General features: G+C 31.4%; 1 protein-coding gene and 1 long non-coding RNA gene across 2 annotated transcripts; both read left to right on the top strand.

Annotated features, from left to right (window-relative positions):
* Positions 1–8,034: 8,034 nt before the first annotated feature.
* On the top strand, positions 8,035–9,264 carry LOC108458150 (uncharacterized). Its single transcript, XR_001867258.2, has 2 exons — positions 8,035–8,417; positions 8,493–9,264. It is a non-coding gene; the product is annotated as an uncharacterized LOC108458150 (long non-coding RNA).
* Positions 9,265–12,645: 3,381 nt separating this feature from the next.
* LOC108459283 (probable leucine-rich repeat receptor-like protein kinase At1g35710) lies at positions 12,646–15,452 on the top strand. The gene is made up of 2 exons (XM_017758627.2): positions 12,646–14,869; positions 14,970–15,452. Exons 1-2 carry the CDS (start codon positions 12,646–12,648, stop codon positions 15,362–15,364), a joined length of 2,619 nt encoding a protein of 872 aa, XP_017614116.1. The 3' UTR covers positions 15,365–15,452.
* The last annotated feature ends 5,413 nt before the right edge of the window (positions 15,453–20,865 follow it).

Raw genomic sequence — 20,865 nt, forward strand, 5'->3', positions numbered from 1 at the left:
TGTCTTTAGCCATGAACCCCATGCTTCATGCTCGTGTCAAGCAGGTGGAATTGGACCTTCATTTTGTTTGTGACAAGGTTCTTGGTGGTTAGTTACAGGTGAATTATGTCCCTGCTTAGGATCAAGTTGCGGATGTTCTTACTAAACCGTTGTCTGAGCTATCCTTCTTGCAATGTAGTGATAAGTTGAATATTGTTGCACTAGGAATTTTTCAGTAGGAATCTGCAGAGGGAATATCAGGAGAAGCGACTAAAAACAGTTAAAATACAATTGATTTCTTAAACAGTTGTAGACACTCAATTTTGCCCGGGCCTAGAAATAAGTCCAAAAACAAAAATAATAAACCCAAAAAAAAAATGAAGTCCAAGTTCAGTCCAGAATTACAAATATGATTTGGCCCGATCGGAATGGCCCATTACTTGAAAAGATTTAAGGTCCATCTACAAGCTTGACTCATATGGAAATATAATCTTCAATGATATGCAATCTTAGATATGATATGCAATCTTAGATATGATACAATCTTAGATATTGTAGACACTCAATTTTGCTCGGGCCCAGAAATAAGTCCAAAAACAAAAATAATAAACCCAAAAAAAAAAGAAGTCCAAGTTCAATCCAGAATTACAAATATGATTTGGCCCGATCGGAATGGCCCATTACTTGAAAAGATTTAAGGTCCATCTACAAGCTTGACTCATATGGAAATATAATCTTCAATGATATGCAATCTTAGATATGATATGCAATCTTAGATATGATACAATCTTAGATATGATTGCAATCTTAGATATGATATGTAATCTTAAAAGATATGATTTTGTAATCTTAGAGATTTAATTTGTAGAAACCTTTTAATCTTAACTGTTGATGTAATTGATCTGTACCGTTGGATTTGAGGAGGTTCAACTATAAATAGAGGCCTCTCCCTTCATTGTAAACACACTGGAGTTTTGAGAAACAATAAATATTTTTGAGAGCTTTCACTCAAATTTCTCTCCCTCTTACGTTCTTATTTTCTATGATGTGTTCTTATTTTATTCTTTGTTCATCTTCGTTTTTCAACCCTTCTTATTTTGATTTAATCCATGTTTCCCTGATTTTTTTATATATTTTAATTTTTAATAATTTTAGTATCATATCAAACTCTTTCATTTTTAATTTTTTTAGTATTACTCTTAGTAAATTATATTTTTAAATTTTATTCAAATCATTATTTTAAAAAATATATTTCATTTAATTGTCATATTTTATCCAAAATTTTTTCTAAAATGAGGCAATGTTTTTCACATTTAGGAATTCAGGAAATAGTGCCCAACATGTCTTTGGGTTGCGATTTCCGTTTGTCTAAATGCCTAAAGTATCCTTCTAAATAGATTTTGTAAATCACGAGATGATTTCGATTCTGAGAGTTTAAGAATATCGTGTCCTATCATGCTGGATGTGATGTTTGTATTCTTTCGGAGCTAAGGAATCTTGATTTTTCAACTTAAATAATTTCGGTCTTAAAAGGGATCCTATTTTTAAATCCTTTCAAATTTTTGACATTAAGACAAAAAACTATTCAATTTGGTACCAATTTTGGGCGTTGTGAGGGTGCTAATCCTTCCTCGTACGTAATCGACTCCCGAACCTGTTTTCTTAATTTTCGTAGACCAAAACGTTTTATAAGGTGATCCAATCACACCTAAAAAGGTTGGTGGCGACTCCCGTTTTCGTTTTTCAAAAGTCGATCCCCATTTTTCAAACATCCCTTTAAAAAATGGTTTCGACAGTAAAAAAATAGTTTTGACATCATTTATCCGATCTGTTAGAGTATCTGTTAAATAACTACGAGTGTATAAATACCTATAGCTTGTATATCAATTTTACACATGAAATATATCTTGAAATATTCTTACGATTCTTTAGATTTCTAGCAGCTTTTCACTATTACGTGTCGATTTGCAAGTTACTCTAAACCAAGAATGAGTATAGCAGGTGCTATGGATTAATCCAAAAGGGTATGGAATTCTAATATTTCCACATACTTCTTTACCACAGGCAGGTTCTTGAGATTATGCTGCTTGTAATATTGGGCATAACAGGAAGAGGAAGAGGAGTGGGAGGATGAAGTAAAGCGCTAACTGAAATCCTATTTTCGTTGTTTTTTGTTTGAGGGAAATGAATGAAGATTTAGATTGGGTTATTGAAGAAATCAGGTTTTAAAGAAACAAAAGCAGGGTTAAGTAGCACCACGAGATGAAAATTATAATTCTTAGAGTAGCACCACTGGTGTTTTTCTTTTCTTTTTAAAATTAGCACCATTATATGTCAAAATAATTTATAATTTTTTTAGAAGTAAATTTAGTAATATGAATGAAAAAAAAAATATCTTCACCTATTTAAAATTTTCTTTAAATTGGTGCTGTTATATATATTATGCGCTTCATATTCACTTGGAGTTCACTCTAAAAAATATAGTCATACCTATCCGCTCACGTCAATCCCATGAGTCTCTTATCTATTCTTATTCAATCACAACGGAACAAAACAAAATAGAAAAACTCACATTAGTGTCGAAACCATTTTTTTATTTTTGGAAAAAAATGAGGATCGACTATTTAAAACCAAATGTGGAGTCGCCACAAATCTTTTCGTTTAGGTGTGATTGGATCACCTAATAAAAATTTTTTGTTTCGCTTAAAACAATTTTGGTCCACGTAAATTTAAAAATGGGTTCGGAAGCCGGTTATGTATGAGGAAGGGTAAGCATCCTCACTACGCCCAAAAACTGGTACCAGATTGATTGATTGATTGCTATCCTCATGTCTAGGGTTTTTCAAACAAATTTGAAACATGGTTCCTTTTAAAACATTTGAGTGGTTTAAGCTGGTCGTCAAAATTTTCTTGTTTCAAAGGTATAAAGCATCACATCCAGCACGATAGGACATGATCCTTTATACTTTTGAGAACACGATCGAATTTCAACTTCCAAAAGCTCTTAGGTCAAAAATTACAAAAGGGTGTCCAAATATTTAGTCCAACAAAAAATCGAAACCCAGCACGGTAGGACACGATTTCTCGAATTTCTAAATACTGAACATTGCCTTATTTTAGGATTTTTTTTAAAAAAAAAGATTTGTAAACTCAAAACATATTAATTTTATTTGAAATACAATGGAATAGTTGATTTTAAAGAGTTCGGAAAAGCAATATTTTGTAAACCAAAAGAAAATATAGTATAATATACATGCATAAAATACAGTTCTTGGTAAACGAAGATAACATAACCTTCTTTAATCTATAACGGCCCAATTTTGGGGAATTCTGTGAATGTTAGCATAGGTTTAATTATGTTAGTGGGCCTCTAGAAAGCCCAAACTTAAGATAGAACCCGACAATTTTAGTTAATTTTTGTTCCATAAGAAAAAGGGGGTGAAATTATGAAATAGGACCTATGTGAAAATGTTTGAAAATGCTATAGGCTAAATTGAAGTGGCCAAATAAATAGGAGTGCAAAATAGGAAGATTTGCATGACAAACCTCCCATTTTACATGAAGTGGCCAGCCATCATGTTGTTGTAGACAAAATGTACACTTGATATCCATAATTTATGGTACAAATTGATACAAATTGATAATAGGTTAGGTAAATGTTCAATGATAATAGGTTAGGTAAATGTTCCATGATAATGGGTTAGGTAAATGTTCCATGATAATGGGTTAGGTAAATGTTTCATGATAAGAATTTCATGTCTTTTCTATTAAAGAATTAAATGGATGAAATATGAAGTTTTATTAAAAGAAAAAGGGGTGAAAAGAACAAAGTTTTGTCCATCTTTGTTCATCATAGTTGAAAGTTAGAGAAGAGAAAGGAGAGGAGAAAGCTCTTGAGTATTTGGTCATTAGGAGGAGGAAAATTGAAGGTAAGTTCTTGGTACCTTGCTTCTATTTTGAGGTTCATGAGTTCTTCTTGATTCTACCTTAACTCTTGAAGTATATTTTGATTTTTAGTTGTGTTGTGAGCATTTAGTCATGAATTAAAATGAAGGAAATGGTTGTTGTTTCATGTTCTTTTGATGAAAAATGGAAGATAGGTGAAGTTGAGCCAAACAAATGAGCATGCATGTGCCTTAGATGTTAAAGGGAAAAATCAGCTAACATGTTGTGCTTTAAAATGATGAAATGGAGATTATACTTAAGTAAAATCATAGATATGTGATGATTGATTGGTGATATACATGTTTAAATAACATGCATGCAAGGTATGTGTGAAAGAGTGATTTGGTAATAAATCTGTTTGGGACAAAGCGATAACGTGACTTTGGAAAATCACCATAAATTGTGGGAGATGAATTAAAAGCTAAATAAATTATGTAATTAAAGCTTATTGAGTCTAGTTTCTAATGAAATAAACAAGAACATATTTTGAATTCTGTACAATGAGAAATTTGATTCGTAATGAAGAGTGGTCAGATTAGTCAAACAGGTGGAACATGGGAAACTTTAAGAAAAATCGGTATTGATTGGCCATACCAAAATTCTGAAAATTTTATGGATAAAAGATATATGAGTCTATTATATATGAGTCTATTTTCAGGGAAAATTAACGGCACTTGATTTGGAGTTTCAGTAGCTCGATTATAAATAATTTAGTGATTTGTTGCTCGGGAAGACGACTTGCGGTGAAATTATGATTATGTGGTAAACATTGACAAAAATTTGTTAATGAGTTGCTTATTGATTTCTTATAAGCTTACTATGATCTGTAGGTGTGGTTGGCGAATATTGTAAGGGGTTAATCGTAGTTTGTATTTGAATAGTTAGATTAACGTGTTAGTAATCCAATTGTAGGCGGTTCGTGTGTGGATCTAAATCAAGATATCGTCATAAGCATGTGTGTAATCGACACCCTCTCATAGACTAGATTGGCAAAAGCGAAAAGCGAAATACCGAAAAGTCGTTATTTTGGGAATTTGCGAAAAGTGTCGAATGCTCGTAAGATAGTTGGGTTTGTATATTTGGTAATCTAAAGTAATAAGCTGCGATGACGCGATTTCGTACATTTTGATAATTTGGGCTTAATGGGCCAAAGATCGGGTTCATGGGCCAAGGCCCAATTCGATAAGTATGTGCGGTAAGTGTTACGATAGTACGTAAATAGTTAGGATATGCATGAAAACCCTAAAAGTAGCTTAATTACTATAATACCCCTATGTATGGAAAATTCTTGTTATACCCCTAGGTGCAAAATTACCGTTATACCCCTAGGGTTAATTTTGGTGAAAAGCATGACAATCGATTACGTATGATGTATGCCATGATTATATATCATTGTATGGGGACATGGGTTATATTATGGAGGAAGCGTTACGGTGGCTATGCCACAAATATCGATCTGGTGGCTCGCCACATATATCTGATACGGTGGCTCGCCACGATTATCAGATCTGGTGACTCTGTCACATTATCTGCTCGGCACCATGCTACAAATTACGTGGTGTGTAGCGGTTGGGTGGGTCGAGTTGTCTCCCACACGGTGTAAGGTTGGTACGGGGTGTATACGGTTGGATATGGTTGGGTTTCGCATAAACATGTAATATCATTACATTACGTTACATTATGGGCCTATGGGCTTTATTTTGAATTCATTGCAGGCTAAGGCCAACTTATTCTATTTACGTGGTTTAGGCGATATAGGCTATGGTTGGGTTAATTTACACACCGAGTTTCCCCAAACTCACCCTTTTATTTTCATCCACGCAGTAATCCCCAACCATAGTGGGCTTGGAGCCGTGAGGGAATTATGAGTGGCCACCATTCGAAAGTTTGATTTTCTTCCGTGAACTGGACATCCTTTTATTTACGTTTGAAGTTTTGGGTTTTAAATGTAATAAGGCCGCTTATTTATTTTTGATGGTTTTTATATGTATTACTAAGATAGGTAATACTTACTTTAACTGTTGAAATTGAATAGCTTTAGGTAGCGTTTTCAAAAACAACGTTGATTTCAAAATAACACGACAACAAGCAAAGCTTCCGCAATGAAAGTATTTTCCAAAATTAATCACTTTTCCTAAAATGACTTAATCAAATCGGTTTCCTAGAAATATCCATGATGTTAAAGTGTGGCAATGGCGGTATGCGTGTCTAGGATTGGATCCGAAGGAGCTTGGTATTAAGCGATCAGATGGACTCACCACCTCTTTTCCGGTTTCCTACGGTGCATGACTTCCATTCACTTTAACCTTTAATGAATTAATCTTTTGAACATCAAGTACGATTTTCTGGACTTAGAATGTAAATTTTTTTTTTACATTTTTGATGTGGCATGCCGGATCCGGCCATAACTTCTGGGCCAGGTTTGGGGTGCTACATAATCAATCAAATCAAACCATTGAATATAATTAATCTAAGCAAAATGAAACTAACTTTCTAAGCACATATGGAGAACAATTGGGATAGCAAAAAAAAAAAAAACAGAAAGAAACAGTACAACAATGATATATAGCCTAATATGATCCATTCAAAATATACAAAACAAAATGAAAATTTAAAAAAAACCCACTATAGTATAAGACAAATTTAAAATGATGATGAACACATAATATATACTATATGAATTGATGAATTTAAAACTATTTGTAAAAAAGCAAACTAAAGATATATATTAAAATATGTATTATAGAATGAAGATTTTAAATCAAGTAATATACAAAGTGTTAAAACATTTGTCAAAATTGGCAATATTCATATGATAAAAAATTTTCAATAATATACAAGATATGAAAGGATAGCAAAAATACATAATAAAATATAATATTAAGAAAATTCACGTAATAAGTTTATAAATCATATATACATATAAATAAATTTAAAATAATTATTCTTAAAGAATAGCATGAGATTAATGATATATACAAAATTAATTCTTCTGTAAATTCTATATGTAATAGACTTTTTAAAAATATATATAATTATGTGTACAAAAGCTATATGTATAAAATGCATGAATTTAGCGATGTTCATAAATCAAGCATATGTTCCAATATATATGTATGTGCAAATGGAATTTTGAAATAAATGATGTATAAAATAATTTTACATGAAACAAATCGATTTGGATTAATGACACATTTTGATAATACACATAAGGATAATAAGATATGAAAGTACAATAAGTAAATTGTATGATTTAAAATATGGTCCTTAAAAGAAACGCATTATACACATAAATAATTTTAAATAAAAATATATATACATACATAAAAGAATATTAATATGAAACCAATAACGTGGACTATAGTAAAAATAATTTAATATGAGTTATGTACTTGTGAATAAATTTTAGAAACAATTGTATGCTAAAATAACATGGAATTAAAATATGAATTATAAGATTAACTTAATTTTATCATAAATTATATATGCAATAAATTTTAAAACACAATTATATATACAAATATACAAAAAAACTATATGTATAAAATAACATGGCTTTAGTAACATTGTAGGTCAAATATAAGTACTAAGTATATACCTAATAATAACTTAAATGGCATATAAAATAGATGGATTTCTCCTTAAATAACAAAAGAATATAAACATTAAAATATGTGAATAGATTCAAAAGAAATTATAAAATAACATAAAATTAATAGTATACATAAACTAAAATTACAAATAGTATACAAAATATTAAAATGGCAGAATAAAAGGAAAAAGATTATAATAATGGTTTTAGAACAAAATTCAATTATCAAAGCAACTCAAAGTATTCAAAGCAAATAATCAAGCATGTAAAAGAAAATGAACGCGCAGTGAATAAAAAAACGAGGATAAAACACTTAATTAAAACAAAATTGAAACAAGAGGAACAATTTACAAATAAAATAATCGTAAATAGGATCAATGTGCAATGCGCACAAATGTGCGAGGACTAGAATTGGAAATACCCCGAGCCCAAAACGCTGCTCTGTACTGCGAACCAAAATGAAAATGCGCACAAATTATAGAGCCAAATTTAAAAAAAAAAGTAAAACAAATAGGGCGCAATTGAAGGCTCGCGCGAAGGGAAGGATCTAACGCGCAAATATCCATTCTCCGCAGAAACACCCAGGTCCTAGGGGTAAAGGGTCAGATCGGGTCGAGTATAACTAATACGACACCGTTTTGGGAGCCACTGAAACAGGCTCAAAACGGCACCGTTTTTGGTCCTTTAAAATGCCGAAAACCAGCCTCCTTCAACCGAATCAACCCCAGCCCCCTTTCTTCTCAACTAGCAAGCCCTAAATCTTTTCTTTCATACACCGATCCACCACCATGAATGGCAACCGGTGGTTTCGGGGCTTCAAAGAGTTGATTTTTAGCCATGAGATCCCCTTTTAGACTTCAATTTCAACGAAGCAAAAAAGAATCGCTAGCCCATTCGTAAGGTAAATTTCCTTTTCCATTTTTTTCTTTTATTTTCTAAATGTAATGGTGGAAGATTTGAGGAAGTAAATCACCAGGAAATGAGAACAAAGAAAAAAAAATCAAAGAAAGACTCAAACAAATCAAAAACAGAAATCACCTTTCTATGGCTTTTGGAAATGCTCTCTTTTTGTATTTCAGTGCGTGTAGTATGCGTAAGTCTTTTGCAGGTACATTCAATGGCTTTTTATATCCAATTTACAGAGTAAATAAAAATAAAATTACATTTTATTGCTGTCATTTGCTGTAAATTCTGTTATTCCCCTTCTCCCATGTTCTTTTGCAAGAGCATCCGTACAGGAGCACGAAGAAAGGCGCGTGTGAAAGAGGCCGTGCTTGGGACCGTTCCTGGGGAGCCCAATCCTAGCTGGCTACTGGTGACTTCCAGAAGCTTCCGGCCTGGGCTCTATGAGCCTACTTCGAGAATAAGCGGCCATGAGTGCAGACTACTGCTGCAGCACCGATCAGCAACTAGGGTTTCGGTTAGGGTTAGTCTTACGCCTTTAGGGTTATTGGGTTAAGGACTTTGGGCATAATTATTGGGCTGCAATAGATTTGGTTTAGTTTAATAATTGGGCTTATATATATATTTTAGGATTGTAAATGGACATTAATTTATTTTGGGGCTGTTTAATGTTTTTGTTGCTTTTTTTTTTTTATTTTGGGGTTTTTATATTTATTTTGGTTTATAATGGGTCGGGTGAATTGGGCCTATTACAATTAGTATACCTATTTATTTTAACATATTATATAAATTACACTTTATAAATGAATAAACAAATAAAACTCTGAATATTAAATATTTAATAATATACTGTACATGTTACAATGCATTTTTAAAAAATAAAGAAAAAGAAATGTGACCATTATAGTATGATATATACTCTATAGTACAAACAAATGTACTCATACTTTATAGTTTACTATTTCTAATGTTTGAGCCGTTTTTATGGACTGTAGGCTGCCAACACGATTTGGTCGGAAACAAGTGAATATATTATGGATAAAGTATTGTAGAGGTAACTAAATTGCAGTTTTTTTTAGTAGGTGGATTTTGTAAAGTTATAAAATAGTTATTCAGTTGTTATTAAAGTTTTGTTTTAGCTATTAACTGGTTAACATAAAAATAGAAACACCTAAAAATTTAAAATGGTTGATGGTTGAGTGATCAAACAAAGACAAAATTGAATAATTGAGTGACCATTTTATAGTTTTTTAAAGTTAAGTGAATAAAAAGAAAAAAATTTCTATAGTTGGGTGACAACTAATTTACTTTACCCATATATTATATTATATTATATTTCACATGTAAAACAGCTTATTTGCTAAGAGTCATTTTTTTTGTCCTTCTTAGTCCCCTATATTAGGGAATAAATAAGATTTTGATGCTTGTAAGATTACTTGAGTTTGATTCGAAAAAAAATTGAATTCGACTCGATAATTATTGAGCTGAGCTCGAGTTATCGATCGAGCCAAATTCGAGCTTAATAATACTTGACTTGAATAGTTTTCATATTTTTTATATTATTAAGTTACTGTATTTCCCTTAATTATCAAGCTGAACTTGAGTACAAAAATTGATAAACTAGTTTAATCGAACTCGAGTTCAAATAGCTCCATTATATCTCAAATGAGTTCAAGCATAAAAATAAATATTCAATTGAACTCAAACCAAATATCGAATTCTAAACTTTAAGTCCAACTTAACAATATTCATACTTGATTACCCAACCCTCTACAAGCTAATCAGTATAGCAAGTATCTGCCCCCGTAAAAGGTTCAATGCATCCCATTTGCTCTCATGACATCTTCTTTCCTAATTCAATGTACGCTAGAAATTTCCAAGGAAGATTTGCAAAGAAAGACCATAATCTGAACTTTATTGACACAATCAAGCTAAAGTATTCCTATTCAGAATCTTTTATCAAAAAGTCAACTCTCCTCATCACATACAATCTTTATCATATGTAAGTTTTTTTTTTAAATATAGATGATTTATGTTGAATATATTGAATATATTTTGAAAAACCAGCAAACAAACCATGTATACATCATTAGCAGGAACAATAAACAATATCAAATTTGTTCCCACGATAATTTTTGGACCTGCTGCTGTATTTTCATCTTAAAGTAGGAATTAAGAGTTGTGTAAAATGACTAACTTTATGTATGTGGGTTTTATGATAGGAAACAACTCAGAAACCTTCTTTCAACTTAGTTCTAAAAAAAAAAAACAATAATAATGCAGTTTAGAATTATCTGGAAAACATCCAAGCAAAGCAAAACCTATTCCATGATGAATGCTTTTTCACTTGCTTACCAACTTACTTTTTTAGTTTTTAGAGACAAACAAAACATGATTAATTGTTTCTTAGACTCGTCTAATTAAACACGGTTATATATCATATATGATAACAAAAGAATTCTTTCTATGTGAAAAAAACAATAGTCAATATATTAAATAAACATTGAGTATTAAGCACAAATTGCAGATTTTAGTGAGAGCGAAGTGTTCTCCAGTTTCATCAAATGACACAAATCTAGAGGAATATGACCAGTAAAACTATTATTAGTGGGGGATAAAAGGCAGATATTAAGGTATTGAAGTTGACGTACTCAACTGTAACCTTCTTAACTCGGTCCGGATGTTATGGCCGAATTTTGAAGGTTACATTGGTCACCGAAATTACCTCATAGAATCAATTAGATTTAAAAACGTTTTTTTTACTAACTTTTAGAAAACTTAATTTAGCTGTCTTGGGATTATCAAAATTTCATATTATTAAGTCGAGTTAACTTAGTTCAATTTAAGAAGTGTTGTGACATTTTGAGATAAACTTAGTTGATTTTTGTTTTGTTCATTTGCCTTTTTAAAACTCCAATTCCATTATTACGTAGTGGAAAAAGTGAAACCATCAGTTTTACCACTCTATTTTCTTTAACAAAGATTCGGGTCACATATTTTTAATACATATAAAATATTTTATAATAAAAGATATAAATAAATTTTATAATTATAATTGTAAAATTTATATAACTTATTAATCAAATAAAAGTTATATTTTTTTTCTATCGTAGTCAATTTTATAATAACTTATTGAAATTATATATTATTGGTATGTTTCATGTCTATATTACGATCTATGTTTGGAGTATATGACTACCTCTTCCAATAATATTGTCTTCAAAGATTGAACATATGCTCTCTCTTTCAAATTGCAATATGCTTTACCACTGTGCTCAACACTTATTAATAGCTTGTCAAAAAATTTATATATTTATATGATGAAAAGCGAATTATAAGTTAATACCTAATTGAAAATACATGAAATCAATTAATTATCATCATAAAATATTATAATACTTATATTTGTTGTAAATAATTCATGTGAAAATGCATAAAGACAAAAAAAATTATATGTTCATATATTCTATTTATTTAAAATTATTGTTGCATTTATTGAACTCCATGTGATGACGTGATGATTAAAGGTGTTCACCATCTTATGTGTGATTTGTGTTTAAGTCACGCTAGTTGCATTTGTTATTTGAGCTTTGCCTTATTATAATAATTCACCAAAAAAACAATTATTGTTGTATTTATTAATATTTTGAATTTAAAATAACTTTTTATATTAATATAACACAATGAAAATGATTTTAATTAAATTTATTTAAAAATATTAAATTAATTTGACATATTATAATTTTATAATACCACGTCATTAGAACTAATATATTTCCTCAATAAATTAAATTTCACATGTGAAAGAAGACAATATTATAAACAATTGAGCCAGAGTTTTTGGTTTCAAAATCTTTTATGGAAAAATCCACACTTCAATGGTGATGAGTAGTGATTACATACAATCTTTGTTTACATGCACCTTTAATGAAATGTGGCAAAAGCTGCTCCGTGTATAGAAAACAAAACGTGATCAATGATGAATGCTTTTCCACTCGTTTTTCAACCTACTTTACTGGGTTTCCATACTGTGTATGTTTTTCTTTCTATGAACAACAGTAGTCAATGTGCCCTGGTTGTTTCTATCAACTTTTAGCTTAGAAAAAGATAGACAAAAATGTGACCTTTAGTCCTACAATGAAATGAACTTGTATAAATTCATTACCAGAAACTATGACATGGTACAACTGAACCTTTAGCAGATAATTAAGCTCAGCTAATTAAAAATGGCCTCATCCTCAACCTTTTCCATTATTTTAGGGATACTGCAGGCTACCATCTTTCTAATTTCCATTGCTAGAACTGTGACAATAGCAGATCCATCGCCTTTGGCGTCCGAAGCCATAGCTATGGTAGAAAGTGGGTGGTGGAGTAACTATAGCAACAATGCTTCAGAACGTTGCGAGTGGCCAGGTATATCATGCAACACTGCTGGAAGCATCATCCAAATTAACTTATCTTATGCGTTCCTTGTCGAGGTTGGAGATAGATTTGGGAAATTGAATTTCTCTTCATTTCCAAATCTTGTCCTTCTTGATCTTAGTCATCGTCAACTTGGTGGAAATATCCCGCATCAGATAGGTAATCTATCAGCATTGAAGCACCTTGACTTGTCCAATTGTGGTTTATCCGGTAAGTTACCTCCTTCTCTAGGAAACCTAACCCAATTAGAGTACCTTGACATTTCCTATAATTATAATATTAACGGTTCCATCCCTCCACAACTAGGGAATCTAGTGAACCTTGTCAGTTTAAATTTGAGTTGGACCAGTCTTAGTGGAAACATTCCACCGTTTCTTGGGCTATTGACCAACCTTAGGCATCTACTTTTGGATAGGAATCAATTTAATGATGGTAATAATACAATCCCTCAAAATTTGTGGAATTTGAGGGGTCTTGAGACTTTAAGCCTAGGTCATTGTGGAATTGTTGGTCCAATCCCTTCTGCTCTGGGTCAGTTATTAAATCTCAAATCTTTAATTCTTTGGGGCAACAAAATTAATGGATCTATTCCACCTGAAGTTGGATTCTTATCAAACTTAACTTATTTTGATGTCTACGACAACAGACTGGTTGGTTCAATACCTTTTTCCTTGTACCAATTAACCAATTTAGAAATTTTGTACCTTGGTAATAACCAGCTTGAAGGTTCCATCCCTCAGAATATTGAAAAGTTGATGAACATCAAGTTTTTAAGCATCACTAATAATAGTATTACTGGTCATATTCCCTTAGCTTTGTGTCGTTTGACAAAATTGGAATATATTTACCTTGACGAAAATCAAATCAGTGGTTCAATCCCTTCTTGTCTTGGTAAGTTGTTCAACTTGCGTACATTGGATCTTGATTCAAATCTATTGGAAGGTCTTATTCCCGAAGAGATTGGGAATTTAGCAAATTTAACTTCATTAAGCCTCTCCCAAAACAAATTGAGTGGTTCAATCCCATCTTGTATTGGCAATTTATCCAATTTGTATACCTTAGAACTTGATTCAAATCTATTAATAGGCTCTATCCCTGAAGAAATCGGTAAGCTTTTTCACCTATCAAATTTAAACCTCAGCTTTAACCAACTCTCAGGTAGTGTCCCTATCTTGTCTGCCACTAAGCTTCGTATTATTGACGCTGGAAATAACTGTAACAAGATTTCTCCTGATCCATTTGAAGGGAATAGTCGTTTATCACCCTATATGTGTACTTCTCCAGTAACCAACAAAGCCAACAGCAGTACAATTCCTTACCATATGAAAATATTCCTCCCTATTGCCATCTTCTCCACATTCTCCATTTTGGGATATTTTCTATTTTCACGGTTTAAGCTCAAGAATAACCGTGTCGGTGTACAACCGACGAAGAATGGGGATTTGTGTTCCATATGGAACTATGATGGAAAGATAGCATACGAGGATATTGTCGCAGCAACAGAGGATTTCGACTTTCGATTCTGTATAGGAGTTGGTGGTTATGGAAGTGTTTATAGAGCACAACTACCTTGTGGTAAAGTAGTTGCCTTGAAGAAACTTCATCGTTTAGAAGCCGAAAATCCAACTTTTGACAAGAGCTTCAGGAATGAGATCAAGTTTCTGACAGAAATACGACATCGAAGCATCGTAAAGCTTCATGGGTTTTGTCTACACCGACGGTCCATGTTTTTGATCTATGAATACATGGAAAAAGGGAGTTTGTTCTGCAACCTAAGAGATGAAGTGGAAGCTGTGGAAATGGATTGGAAAAAAAGAGTGGAAATCATCAAGGGCATAGCGCATGCTTTGTCTTACTTGCACTATGATTGCAGCCCTCCAATAGTTCATCGAGACATATCAAGCAACAATGTTCTTTTAAACTCGAGCTTTGAGGCCTTTGTAGCTGACTTTGGGACTGCTAAAATGTTGGATCTTGAATCATCCAATCAGACCATTATTGTGGGCACATGTGGTTATGTAGCTCCAGGTGATTTTCTTTGCTTCGTTTGATGACATTTTCTTCGGAATTTATAAAATTAATTGAACATATAAATGATTTTCTTTTTTATCTGGTTTTTTGTATGCAGAACTTGCATATACGTTAGTTGTCACCGAAAAATGTGATGTCTATAGTTTTGGAGTGGTGGCACTGGAAACGTTAATGGGAAAGCATCCTGAAGAAGTGTTATCATGGTTGTCATCACCAATTTCTTTGGTAAATAGGAGGCTGGTTGATATGCTAGACAACCGTTTACCACTTCCGAGAAGCCAATTAGTTGCACAAAATCTTGTTCGCATTGCTACTTTGGCATTTGCCTGCCTAAATCCGCAACCCAAGTCTCGACCAACGATGAAAGAAGTGTGCGAAGAGTTTCTTTGTGGCCAAACATCCTTGGGAGTTCCCCTTCGGATGATCTCTTTGTTACAACTTGTGAACTGTGAAATGCATATTAGAGGCAAAACTGAAACTTGTAATGTTTAAACTCCATGTGATTGTTCTAGATTAGATATTATTTATCATGCTTTGATGATTTGTTTTACATAACATAAATTCGACAATTTGATCCAAATATTCAAACACCTTCCTAAAAGCTTCCTTCAATTTCGTGCTTCTTTCAAGCATGAAAGACCAACTCAAAGGATAAATAAAATATAAGTAAATTAATGGCGAATTAAAGCAAGAAAATGCAATCAATACATACATTAAGAATTCACCTGAACTAACTATAATTCATTGAAAAATCTCTCCACTTATGTAATGGAAGTGAGATTACACAGATCTGGGCTAGGTAACATCCAAACTTTAAAAGCAACAAAAGGGGTAGTCAAAATGGAGCTAGCACAAATTCCATCAAATTCTCAAATAATAATATACATATTTTTATTTTTATTTTATTTTCTTTTTATTAGATATGATGTACCATATAACCTCCAACGTGTAATTGCAAAAAATGACGTATAAATTTAGAAAAGGCCACCAATTAAATTTAATGGACTTATGAAAAAGGTTAGACCAAATACTAAAATTCAATTTAGATAATCATATTTTTTTAATTTATACTTCAAAAATTATCTAAACATCATGGTTCAAATCAAATTTCCAATTTCTTTATTTTTTTTCTCAACCATAACGATGCTAGCTAATGATGGCGGTCGTCCTTTGTTTTTGTTTTTTAAATAATAATAATAGTATTAGTAGTAGGTTGAGCTCCTAAGCTTAAAATCGGTCTAAACTCAAGTAACATCCGATTTAATACGGAGGCCAAAAATGAAAAAAGTTTTCATCCTAATTAGGAAGGTTGTTGAGATGGTAGAGTTTGACCTTCGCCAATTGATCTATGAAGAAATGGTCAAATATGCAGAGAAGGTTTATCCTAGATACCTTCTACCATTTCCATCTTTGATTTTTCAATTGCTTATTAGTTAAATAGGGGGAGTAGAGTTATAAGGAAGCTGCATGCTCTATTGCTTTATTTTGGTAATCATACTAATAAGAGTTATTTTTGACTTTACAGGCTTTATCTTTCAATATTTTGAGTCATTCTTTTGGATTCTTTTTGTAAAGCTAAAGCTTTTGAATTTCGTTGGTGAATTAATTATGGTGCACATTTTTTTATCTACATCTTACTAAACTATAATTATAGTTTTTCTTATTGTTAATGCATATTCTAGACAAAGCATTGGTGGTAATCTATTTAATTATGTTCTAAGTTAAATTTGTTGGATTAAGGATTGTGTTGGAGGGGAGCTATAGGTGTTTTGTTTATTAGCTTCTTGACTTGTTTGGCTTTGTTTAAAAAATTGACAAAGAGAGAAATTGTTGAGGCGAGTTTGTGACGTGGCTGGCTAAGTGCCAATGGAAATGATCACTTCCACCATCATTGTGATAGTTTGTTCTTTGTCATTTTTGTAGTTGGCAATACAAAATCTTTGAGCTATGATTGTTTCTAATATTGTGAAAATTTTTAAAAATTTTTAAGCTCACCAATGAATATCAATCCATTTAGAGAAACACGTCTTAAGAATTGGATTGGATTGAATCTTATGTAGAAATTTAATCCATTGGATTAAGGATGTTGGATCGGGACAAACTTTGAAGACTTATCTCCAATGGTTCAATTTACATTGGTCTTTATTATTATATTGTATTTATGTTATTTTAGCTGCTAGGAATAAGGGATTGGATTATAGTTGATATTTAGTATGTTGGCAAGTGTCGAATTTCTATATATTTGATAGATTTGTATAGGTTTTGTAATGAAGTATTTAAGAGCACTTATTAGTTCATAAAGGAACGTTTTATTTGAGAGAGTAAAACTTTTTGTTATTTAGTTTTATTGCATGAGTTCTCAAGGGGGAACCTAGAGGTGAAATAGATACAAAAGTGAGGTTGTTATATCAGAATATGATAGAATTTACATCACTCGTAAATGTAGGAAAATTGAACTACACAAACAATTTCTTATTCCTTGTTTTTCTTGTGCTGTACTTAGTACCATTCATACTTTGTTTCACTTAGCAAATTAATAATTGTCTCGAATTTTTACAAAATACAAAATTTAAGGTGTTCTTGGTTGAGTGGAAAAGTAGAAGGAGAGGGAAGAATGGAAAAGTGGAAAGAAAATAAATTTGAGTATGCTTGGAAGAGAAGAAAAGTGAGTGAAAAGAAATAGGAAAGATGACCATTTTTAATTCCAATGCATAAAAAAATCATTCCAAACTAGAATGCTAAAATGAAACAAAATGAGAGGTGTATGCTAGTTCAAAATTATGCAATTTTTAAATGTTTTATTTTCCTTCATTTCAATTTTCAACTCTACCGAGCAATGGATGGAAAGAAAATTATTTTTTCTTTTGATTTTTTCATCTTTCTTGCCAAGCACAACTATGGAAAGGACAATTATATTTTCTATCCTTATATTTTTCTTTCCAATTTTCCATTCTTCCATCTATCCTTACACTATTCGACTCAACCAAGCACACCCTAAGGCTTTGCTTGGTAGAGTGGAAAAAAAATTAGTAAGATGAAAATTGAAAGGGTAGAAAAATAGAAAAAGAAAATATAAATTTTCTTTACATATATGTGCTTGGTAGGAAATACGGAAAAATTGAAAGAAAAGAAAGGGTAGAAAAATAGAAAGATGGAAAATATAAATTTCTTTTCATATGTGTGCTTAGTAGGAAAGATGGAAAAATCGAAAGAAAAAATATTTTCTTTCCATTCATTGCTCCGTAGAGTTAAAAATTGAAATGAAAGAAAATAAACATTTAAAAAAGCATAATTTTGAACTAGCATACACCTCTCTCTCATTTTCTTTCTTTCCATCATTCCAATTTGGAAGTATCGGTTTTATACATTAGGATGGAAAATGGTACTTTCCTCTCACTTTTCTTCCATAACAAGCATATTCACATTAAAATATTTATTTAATTTTATACATCCTAAAATGTACCAATAGAATTAGAAAATTTACACATATCAATTTTTTAAAAAGATTAATTTTAATATTTTTAAGCTTCGTATAATTTAGAAAAATTGTCTTGAATGAATCGAACATAACTGAACTTGTAAATGGTTTTATTAATTTTAAAATTTTGAACATTATTTAATATTTTTATAATTTTAATATTTTTTTACAAAATTATAAAATTTTAAAAATTAAATTTTTAAAAAATATTTTTAAATTTAAAAGGTTTTAAGCTTCAAAAGCGAATGAACTTGGTAATGCAACATCAACAACTATTCCTTCTAAAAATAAAATATTCCTTTTAATTTTTATTTTTTAAATAATTTTTTATTCTTGTTGATATGGCAGTTGAAATAGTACTGCCACATCAGCAACTATTGCTAACATTAAGCACCACGTTAGCATCGTTAATGGTTACGTCAACGTTGTTATGGTCAACATTAGTCAAAGGGCCTATTTGGCCAATTTTGTTAGTTTAGTGGCTCAATTGGGTGCAAAAAGTTCGCAGGGGTTTAATTAATTTTTTTGAAAAAGTTTGAGGATCAAAAATACCATTAAGCCCTTCTTTAACTATTGATATATCCTTTTCTATGTATCAATCAACATTAGTCAAAGGGCCTATTTGACTAATTTGTTAGTTCATGGGCTCAATTGGGTGCAAAAGGTTCACAGGGGTTTAATTGATTTTTTTGAAAATGTTTGATGAGAAAAATACCATTAAGCCCTTCTTTAACTATTGATATGTCTTTTTTAATTAATTTTACATTAGCGTATAGTACAAGCACACAATGTATGGGGTGTTTCCATGTATACATGTACAGTGTATTTTGATACCACAGAGGAATTAGATGAAAATGTGATTATTAAAGTTGTAATGTCACTTTCTAATAATTACAAAGAATTAAAATTTTCTAGATGCATTTGACTGATATAGTGTAATTATATTGTAATTCTTTCTATCTTGTTTAGTAGTATAAATTGTAACTACACATTTATAAATTTTAAATTTTTAAAAAAGTATTAATTACTATAAATAGTTATCAATAATACTTGAGAAATAAATCTAAACAAGTAACATAAATTAAAATCAAACCATTTTATCTTAGTCCAAGAAAGTAACCAATAACAGGATTACCAATAAAAAAGTACAAGAAAAATAAACATCATATGCAACTTTATTATTGCTCTAGCATTTCATGTTTGTTGGGTTATTCTTTTTCTAACATTTAACATATACTTCTTATAATCATCTATTAGTCCTTGACCAATTTCTTCATTGTTGATACAAGGTACAATAATGGAGGTGAGTAAGGAGGAGGTAAGGCGGAGTGAGTAGTGGTTTTGTGGAGGCCAATTCACTTAAAGAGGCGGAGAGTCGAAAAGGAACAAGAGCACAAGTTGATTATTGCATTATTCCTTTTCTAGCATTTGACACGTACTTCTTATCATCATCTATTAGCCCTTGACCAATTTCTTCATTGTTGATACAAGGTACAACAATGGAGGGGAGTAAGAAGGAGGTAAGGCAAAGTGAGTGGTGGTTTTGTAGAGGCCGGTTCACTTAAAGAGGTTGAGAGTCAGAAATGAACAAGAGAACAGGTTGATTGCTGAAAGAGGATATTATAAGAGAGGTATTTATAAGAGAGGTCCTCTTATCCATTAGAATGACGTGCCAGGATAAATGTCTAGTCCCACCAAATGTGTAAAGGATATTCACGAATGTGAAGGATATTCATGATGGGCCCCATTCTATTTTTCATTCTATCAATACAAGGTTGTTATGCACATGCAGGTCCTAATGGCCTCGGAGATGTGTTCACACCAAAAAAGTAGGAGCCTAGCCTTTGTGAAGGGTTGGTGCTCCTTTGATCTTGGTGGATGGTCCGACGAGACATCTTCTCAGGCAAACTTAATGAGAGGGTCAATGTTGTCTATGCTGCTGACACATGTCCATATGGCAGGGGTATAACATTCATCATCTAAATCAAAATCTGAATATGTATCATTAACATTATCGAGATCATTTTTTATCTGTATCATTAATATTATCAGGATCTTTTTTTTATGTACTATTTAAAGTATTGATAACTCCAATTCCACCTATAAATGGAATTGTGAAGTATAGTTAGCACGATCGAACATTATTTTTTAGACTATATTGATGCGGTTTGTTAATATGGGAAATATTTTTTTAGAACAATAAATATCCTCATAACCACATTTTCAAGCTTTAAATAAAGAGTTTGTGAGCTGTATTTGGTACTTGTGTCTAGCTTTATTCTTTCAAATGATATCGCACCCGTGATATCTTGCAAGAAAACCTTTTGCATTTGCATAGTCAACATCTACCACATAATATTTCCTAAAAACATGTTACAATTTAAATAATTTATGAGAAAAATAAAATAACAGCAAGGTGATGATATTATTAATGTATTTATCAAATACAATTTTGATCTATTTTTAAGGCACAAACTAACTTTGTAATCCTTCAATTATAATAGTTTTATAAACC

Source organism: Gossypium arboreum, chromosome 9 (genome assembly GCF_025698485.1).
Source record: "Gossypium arboreum isolate Shixiya-1 chromosome 9, ASM2569848v2, whole genome shotgun sequence".
Classification (NCBI taxonomy): Eukaryota; Viridiplantae; Streptophyta; class Magnoliopsida; order Malvales; family Malvaceae; genus Gossypium; species Gossypium arboreum.